The following is a 9,195-nucleotide window of genomic DNA, read 5'->3' on the forward strand; positions in this document are numbered from 1 at the left end:
TTTTTATTTTTGATCTGAAAACAGTAAAATGGTAAGAAAATTTAATTCGAGCTGTATTAGAAACGATATAAAGTTAATTAGTCTTGAAAAGAAAAATTTTCAATTCACAGGAAATATTTATGCTGTTCGTTTATACCTGAAAATCAGATTTTTATTAAATACCGGTAAAAGATTCAATAGTTTTCCGTTAACACACTTTAGGAAAAAACATAAAACAGAAAACTGGGTCAACTGCATTATCACGCATGTTGAAGAAAATTGCGCAAAAATGAGATAAAAGACTAATTAACAGAGAGAAAAGTAGGTGCGAACCAAAAAAAGTAGGTAGGTCTGTGAAGTGGGAGGAAGAGGAAAAGAATTGAAATCCATGTACGAGAAATGAGAGATATGTGTTGATTGAGTAACACGGAACGAAATTAGGACAAACGCAGATCAAATGAGTAGATGGATGTCATCAGATACACATACCAACCAAGGAAAAAGGTTTCGCCTTATTGTTCATCTTTGCTGATGAAGAAATGCATTCTTCTCGACGCAACTACGGTATAAAAAGAATGTAAAAAAACACGCGGAACTCAATGATTGGAAGTAGGAAATCTGACCAGGATTCTCAGTTTTATTCCATTAAAATTGCATAGTGTATATAACTTTATAAAGTGAGCTCGTTCGAATTATTGGGTTATGAATATAGTTATTCAGTTCAACATTAAAATTAATAAACTACAACTGCTTTTACGGAAATATTGTTTTCACAAGAATTTGCCTAATTCTCGAGACTGTGTGTTTCTTTTATTCTCGAAATTTGCAGTTTGTGGCTGTATTCGGCTGTCTCATTTCACTTTTTTTTATATTGAAATCTCATTCAGTCCACTTGTTATCATCCGGAACAAGAACAATCGGGACTACTTGTTTTGTTTGTCGGAAGAAAACATAATTTCGGATGAGAAATGTGGTGGCCAAGATTTGAAGAAGGGAAGAGGGAGAAACTTTATCAAAAGGTTGGGACGATATTCTGTGAATAACTTAACTTTTTCCGAAAGCTCCTTGGTTTGGATTATTGAATATCGATACTATGGTTTTTCAGGAATCTGATCTTCAAGTGTTAATTGAATGTGTGTGTGTGTGTGTGTGTGTTGGAAGAACGTTCAAAAACACATAAAAGCAAAGGATAATATGTCCAAACAGTTAAGAAAACGTTTTGCTCATTTCTCTTCAGACCACAATTCTTGGATTCAACAGATATGTTCATTTTTGTTTTAAATGAATAATGTTAAAAATTGTATTAAAAGTTTAAATGTTCAAATTCTCATGTTATTGGCGTATTTTTAACAATACTGGAGAAAAAATTCAAAGTTATTTCTTCTTTCCTCCGTTTCATCAAATATATCTTTGGTCTTTTTCAACTATCAGATTTTCCGTGTTTTTTAATGCGTAAAACCTTCTTGAAATTATTTTCTTACTTTGGGATGACTTGAGTGGGTTTTTCACATAAACCAAAAACAAAGAGAAGCTATTCATCTTTACTGAAGAGAACACAGTTAAATTCTTTTTTTTGTACGCGTTCTAGGTCTATGCCACTCCCATTTATTTAATACTCCCCTACCCATGAACTCCTCCTTGTGTTTTCCCCTCTTTTTCCTCTCGTTTTTCTAAATTCTTATTAGCACTCAGTGGCACACTCTCTATTTTGGCTAGACACACATACACACACACACACACACACACACACACACACACACACACACACACACACACACACACACACACACACACACACACACACACACAAAATACAATTCGACAGAGAGCATGCAAACGCGCTCTACTAGAACCTTTTTCGATTTTCCATTTCGAAATTCATTTTGCTCCTACTCCCACCTAAATAGCCACTTTTATTTGCTTTTTTCAGCGAAACAAATTATTTCGGTATTGCATAATCAGTGTTTAAAACTTTGTAGGCATTTTCGATACAATTTTTCGCCGAATTAATATCAATTGAGATGTCAAGCGACAAATGTTTAATGATTAAAGTTTTTTAGAACGGTTACCGTGGGAACCAATCAAACCTGGAAGTGTTCAGAATGGAAATTCAAGGGTGAGTATTTAGAAAAATTGATCAATTGAAACCATACTTGGCACGAGCCAGGCCAGGTAGAATTTAAAACTTTTCCGGTGAATCAAACTTCGAAATGTTGAAACAAGCAAAACTAGTGAAAAAAAAGTATAAAAAATTTTTTCTGAGAGTCATCGAAGCTAACTTTACATAGGAATCAGGTATCCGGTGCTAGTGATAATTTTTTGGTCATAATCCGGTTCGGCACGGGATTTGACGAATATTATCACAACATAGAAAAAGAAAATGAACTAGCCTAATTCATCATTAGTTTCAGTGAATCATCTTCAGTGAATCAATTTTTACAGACAAAACGAGGGAGTAAATCTTGACGTCGACCCACGGCGGAGGGGGAATCATAGAGAGTTCCAATTACGTTATGATCTCCTACCTTACGACATGATTCCCCACGACCCTAATCCAATTAACGCGCGAAATCTTCACTTGCTTCACAATCGGACAATTGAAGCTCTCTACCAAGTGTTTGACAAAACGGAACAAGCAGTGGACATTGCAAATGCAACTTTCGAAGCGTGGATGGCAGTTGAGAAAGAGGGCGGAGATATAGAATGCGTGTTCGAGCCTCAGGCAAAATCCAACATTTTTGTAAATGATGTCAGCGGAGAGCCATTTTTCAAAGAAATGAAACGATTCCCGTCTTTGGTAAGTTCAGTGATAATTTAAAAAAAGATACAAGTAGTGGTTTTTTAGTGGATTGTCTACGATGCGTTTTACCAGCTTGCTGACATTATCACCGGACGCGCATCGTGCAGTAACAGTGACCAACAGATTCTGTTCAAAATGCGGGTAAGTGTTCAAATTTTTTTTCAAACTATTTGAACAAAACTTGATGGCTTTTAAACTTTCAGTGGAACCAGCAGAAGAGACACTTTCTCTTCATCAGCTTAGACCACGTCACCGATCAGGAGTCATTCCCACCACCGGTTCATGGACGTCCAATGGAGCTGCATCGTTATCGTCTCGCAGCTATGCAATAAAATTTCCAATTCTCTCCTCTTTCTCATGACTCACACATCTCGAGCGACTGCTATGATTCTTATTTTGTTAATCTCCGTGACAAACCTTTTATAAGATCTCTCATCCAGCGGAATATGTTTGGTATAATAAAAATGCCATGAAAGCTGTAAAATTTGTTCAGAGCCAAAAAAAAATTTGAAGCAAAAAGTGCTCGAAGCCAAAGTTCGTTTTTTCGGTTGCAAAAAAAAAATAAAAATTCATGAGATTCTTCGTCAATTAAAAAAAGTTGTTAGAATTTTGAAAACAATAACACAATTAAGTCACTAGAGAAATTGGATCAGCACATTTTTTGTTTTATGCAACTACAAAATAGACCCGAAGAACAAAATTAAAGTCATTTTCCATATCTTGTCAAGTATGAAACAGCTTTATGAAAGATACTTCCGTCCATAGAGTGCAGCCTTCTGTTCAAACGCGATTGACTCGATAACATCATCTATTTCGTAGAAGGGATTCATTGCATGTTTGATGTACGTCTCATACATTTCCTGAAGATTAAAAGCCTTGCGAATTTTTTTTAAATAACAAGATTAAAACCTGGAAAAACTGTTTGATTCCTTCGTCCGCACGGTGAGTGTGGAGAATAATGAAACGAATGCGGCTCGCGGTGACAAATGCGCTAACGTACCATTCGTTGAACTTATCCACCATCTGCAACTAATTTTGTTCCAGATAGAATTTTGGTATTTAAAGCTCACTTTCAAGTACATCTGAGTAGTGGTGAAGGCGTGCTCATCCACAATGTCAAGAGCAGCATGCCCAATGTAATGATTCAAGTGACGTGTCCCTTCTGATTCTTTGGTCTTTCTTTCACCAGCCGGAAAATCCATCTCAAAAATTGGCTGGTCAGAATGTCCGATAATCGCAAAGTAGAACTCTTTGTTAGCCATCTGAATGCTTCTGTAACAATAAATTGAATGATTATCATGAACGATGAATAAAATATTCAGATCTGTCCAAAACAGATTATTGAAAAATGAGTACCAAGAAAAAGCTATCCCCGAATTATTTCATTCACAGAAAAAAAAACAAAAAATATATTATTGACTCGGGTCTACTGACGATGACTGGAAAACGGAGAAAATATCACATTTGCAAGAAAGGCTAGGAAAAAATGTTAGTTTAAACGCGTGAGTTATTTTTTTTTTTGAACAGAGACAAGAATTTGCAGCGGTGCGTTAGAATTCCTTTATAATAATGAAAGGCAAAAAACATGCCGATCGAATTTTTTTTGTTGGGATTATCAAATATGGTGCCCGAATCCAGATCTGTCATTCTGTTCCGGTTTTTGATCAAAACGGGAGCGATGTGGGCGGTCATCAAAACGGCTTCTACGTGGAGGGCGGTTATCGACGTCAGCAGGCCCACTAGCTGATCCATCATCTTCTTTTAAATCAAATCTGCTCGTGCGTTGACGTTTCGGTGGGCTCGAACCATCATTCGTAACATCGATATCGTTCCCGGAGTTTCCTTGTTCTGTAGGTGAGCCAGCATATTGTTGATATTGGTGTGGTGGAAGGTTTGGTCTGAATTGATCTGGCTTTCTGTCAAATCGAGATCCTCCTCGCTGTGAGAATCCACCACGATTGTTGTGATATCGACCGCCTCGAGGTCCCGGTCCATCATGTTCATGGAATCGATTCATACGATGTCCTCCGGAAGATGATGGCTCCCGGTGGTCTTGATATGGGCCGTTGTTGCGATAGTTTCCACCCCTATAGTTTCCGCGACCACGGTGTTGATATGGACCACGAACAGGAAGCTCAGCCATATTTTTGCGCCTCTGTAAAGTGCATATGTTTTTATTCTGATGACACGGAAACGACACAAATATTTTTTTCTGATGAAACGGAAGCGACAGAATTCTTGCTATAACAGAGCTTAAAAAACTGAGAGTTACCAATTCCTCGTCGTGAATGAATCTACACTGGTCTCCGCGATTGCATCCTCCTGGACGATTGTTGAAGAAAACACAAGGCTCGGAGATTTTCCATCCTGACTGAGTCCATCCTTCTGAATTTTGAGAACTCTGACGTTGCTCTTGAGCAACCATCTCCGGAGTGGCGAATGTTGCCTGAATAGATGCGAATAAATCACAGTAACCTCGGAAAGCTTTCGAACTTACAATATACCCGTCCATCACTTGCTCTTCATAAGGCTCTTCACTTGCATAAGTGCTTGTAGACGATTGTTCTTGCATCATTTGTTGAGCTTTATGCAAGGCTGCCATTAATGGATCTACAGCTACCGGAGCTTGTTCTGCTTGTGCCGATGATTCTTCTGATGACAATATTCCTTTTTGCTTGAGTTTTTCCAGCATTTGTTTCAGTTTGTCAGGAAGCTCAAACGATGAACTCGTGCATGGAGCTGATGCTGCTGATTTTGTTGTAGTTGTGGTCGTCACTGCATAGTAGTTCGTATGCGTACCTGGACCGGGCTCTTGGAACACCTGTTGAATGACGTGGGAGTTTTTCTGTTCAGGCTGCGTATAACTGATTTCATCAGCATTCTGTTGGCTTCTCATATGCTGCTCCTCTCTGTACTGATCATGTACATCGAGCGTGAAGTTTGGAGGTAGTTTCTGATCTGGGCTGATTTTGAGAAGGCCGTTGTGTCGAAAGCGGCCAGGAAGTGGAAGGTCTCGGATAGCGTTAACTTTGCCAGCTTCGCCCAAACTGCTTGTTAACGGAATTCTAATCGGTAAAAGGCTATTCATGTCAGCGGCTGCCAAGTCGTTGAGCTCCGAAATGCAATGAAGAGTGTAGTGCCTGAAATCGGTTGCAATGTTTAATTTTAGTTATGTGGTGGGATATGAGTGACATTCACAAATTTATATCGGATCATAAAGAATTATACCCAAATGGTGGTGCTTACCCAAACGGCGGTGCTCTCATCACACCAGCATCTTCAAGTCGCTTTGACTCTCTTTTTCCGGTCGCGGACAATTCGGTTCGAACAGGTCGCGCATTTTTAACATTCAACAGACTCCATTCCACGTCGTCTTCAAATTCATCGATGTCTTGCCCAAATGCTGCTCCTTCGTTCTTTTCCGAACATCGGAAATCGGTCACATTTGAGTGAACTTAAATATAGTTACTGTAAAACTATTATTTTTACATTCAACTTACTTGCTGCAATCCGCTCAATTTCTTTAATATGGCACAACGGGAGATTTTTAGTGTCCGCAAATGAAATCTTGAGATTTCTCTTTTTCGAAAGGTGATTACACAAAATTCCTTTTGTCGGGGCCTGAAAGAACACACATATCGAGTTGAAAGCTATAACGTTCACATCTACCACTCAAAACAAAAAAAACCCTATTTTTACCTTGTGCAATGCTGCCACCGCTGGATCCTCTCCGTCTTCGGTGAGTTTTCTTCTAAGAACTGGTGGACTGTTAGACTTTGTTGATGGTTCAGCTACAGCCTTCGGCTTCCTCTTGACAATTCTGATGCCAGGGTTTGATGGAGAATAAGAATTATTTGCTGAAACGATTAAAAATGAAAAATGTGATGTTCCAGTTGTGCTCGCATTTCTAAACAAACCGAAAGTTGGAATGCGCTCGACGAGAGAAGTATCAAATTTTTTGAGAGATAAAAGGACAGGGGACTACTGTAAATTTGACTATAATACTCCTTGCTCCTTGACTATCACTATGCCCACCAGCGTAACTATACTAAGCTACTAAAAACTCTCCAGAGTTCACCCAATAAATGTTCAAGGATTGCTGACAAAAAATTTAGAGTTTAGAATTTGAACTTATTCCTCTTTTTTATCGGTCCCAACCCATTGATAAGAATTAAGGTTCAACGTTGCCCAATCTTCTAAGCGGTAGTCATTTCAAAATTGAGTATTTTGCCATCGCCAGGCTCTGATGCTAAACGAATTGTCAATTATTCTGTATTTTCATCTGACTAAGCAAACGTCCCGTTCATGGCGCTACAAAAAAAAATCAGAAAGTTGGCTCTCAATCGATGAAATGAAGGAATTTCCATTTTTCGCTGAAATCGTAGGCTGAAACGTGTTTTTTCTACTTTTCTTATTGTTTCGTCTTGCTCAAAGTTTTTTTTAGAGTTGGAGCTCGTATATTTTTTCCCAATTAGTAATTCTCTCAACAAGCATAAAATGAAATCTCCCGTTGTTATGTGGATCAACCCTTGAAAGATTTCTCGTCATTGACAATTTTCCTGTTGTGGCTGCCTGGAAAACGAGGACAGAACGAAAGATCCGATACATATAACAAGAAAGTGAGGGTAAGTAAAGAATGCGACATAGAAAATCATAAAATAGGAGAATAGGCAAATCATCCTCTCCAGCACACTCCAACTTCCTATCGTCCGTTCTTTTTGTTTGTTTACCTGAAAAATTGATTTTTAGGTGATAAAAATAGGGAATCATAGTGTTCTAGATTTTGTAAACACTGATTTTTTTGTCGAAGTAATGTTAAATCATTTTTACTGAAAAAAGGGAAGAACGTCGCTAGAATTTTTTTCAGGCACAAATATCGTTTGTTTTGAATATGTCAAACCAGTCGTCAGTCGAGTGTTTGACCGCATAGCTCAGTTGGTAGTAGCACGGCACTCCCAATGATTTGCGCTAGTTTGATTTTTTATAAAGGTTTTAATAGACAATTCTCCAAAAAATCATATATACACGTCCCCTTATCTTCAAAAGAGTTCTATAAACCAACTCCCGAAAGTTTCGCAAAAGATTATAAATATTAGTTTCTTAACAGCATTTGAAATAGCAAAACTCACTTTATCAACTATTTCAGTAAATTATTCAATCTCAAAAACCAGAACAAAACTCCGTTTACCTGAATCAGGCTATCTATCCAACAGTACTGACATATTCCCTAATATCTATGCTTCAAAGTAGTTTGAGACTTCTTACCTCCATATTTTTGTCGTGTAGTTTTATCTTCCGGTTTGCTTGGCGTGACTTCAGATACAGCTGGGTTGATAGGTGTTGGAATGTAGACGGCTGAAACGTGAATAATCAAAAAGATTGCCAAAAAAGTACCGAGAGATTTTGTGCCTGTCGCAGTTTTTGCTACTTCAAGACTTTCAATGCAAATAACAAAATCTCCACTAGTGGAATGACAGGCCAGCAAACGTGATAATTAACGGCACGTTATTATAGTTGCTCATTACACAGCTCGATAGATCAATCTCTCCTGATTATTAACTAACATGCAATTAAAACTCCTCTCTCATATTCGGTCATCGATACAATTCTAACAATATTAGTCAGAGATGTCTAGTCAATTTTTCCACAATTAGAAGGTAATTTTTACAGATATTATCGATATTTGATGAATAAATCCTTTGCGTGTTTATCATATCGATGTGGCGTATTCATCAACTCAACAGTTCGGTGCTGCGTAATGTAAAAATATCTGCATTTTAACATGATCTGAAGCAAAAACAAATTATGCGCAATTCGTCAATTATCATGTTTTCCGGAGAACCTGAAATTTCAATGCTCGGCTGTCCCTTTCTGGGCTCGAACCTTTTGTTGGGCTTCTCTTTTGTCTTTCTCAGTTTTTTTTTCACAAATTGGCGACAAAGCAAAACAATTTTATTTTTCGTATTGAGTGTTGTTACATCAGTACATCACTAAGGTATTGTAACCAACTGAATCATACATTCGTTATTACCTGGTGATTCAAAATCTCGTGGACGGAATATATCTTCTCCATTGAGGGTCTTGGTTGGCGTGTAGTAATCCTCCATTCCAAGGTGTCAAGTTGATGGTTATGAAAACCTAAAAAATCGATATTGCGGAATTCCCTCAAAAATGTCAAAATTTAATGAAACTGAGAAAAGGAAACAGATAATGACCAGTTTGGGAAATGGCGTTGGCATTCGCGAAAAAAAAAAATTGAAAAGGGAAACGAACAATGAAACTGAATGAAAATTGGTACGCATACGCTCGCAAACAACATTGTGACGACACACTGACTCACTGTGAGTGTGAGTGTGTGTCGGTGTGCGCGCATATGTGAGCGTTGTGAGTGACATTTTGCGACCAAGGGGCAGCAG

General features: G+C 38.1%; 2 protein-coding genes across 2 annotated transcripts; both read right to left on the minus strand.

Moving 5' to 3' along the window:
• Positions 1-3,519: 3,519 nt before the first annotated feature.
• Positions 3,520-4,041, minus strand: Cbr-sedl-1 (the record flags this gene model as incomplete). Its single annotated transcript, XM_002643258.1, has 3 exons — positions 3,520-3,639; positions 3,689-3,802; positions 3,850-4,041. 3 exons carry the CDS (start codon positions 4,039-4,041, stop codon positions 3,520-3,522), a joined length of 426 nt encoding a protein of 141 aa, XP_002643304.1.
• A 353-nt stretch (positions 4,042-4,394) lies between these two features.
• Cbr-zfp-3 lies at positions 4,395-8,886 on the minus strand (the record flags this gene model as incomplete). Its single annotated transcript, XM_045238735.1, has 8 exons — positions 4,395-4,934; positions 5,052-5,225; positions 5,277-5,919; positions 6,026-6,233; positions 6,280-6,400; positions 6,479-6,636; positions 8,045-8,134; positions 8,811-8,886. The coding sequence occupies 8 exons, from the start codon at positions 8,884-8,886 to the stop codon at positions 4,395-4,397; spliced, it is 2,010 nt and encodes a 669-aa protein (XP_045093703.1).
• Between the last annotated feature and the right edge of the window lie 309 nt (positions 8,887-9,195).

Source organism: Caenorhabditis briggsae (assembly GCF_000004555.2).
Source record: "Caenorhabditis briggsae complete genome, chrX, whole genome shotgun sequence".
Classification (NCBI taxonomy): Eukaryota; Metazoa; Nematoda; class Chromadorea; order Rhabditida; family Rhabditidae; genus Caenorhabditis; species Caenorhabditis briggsae.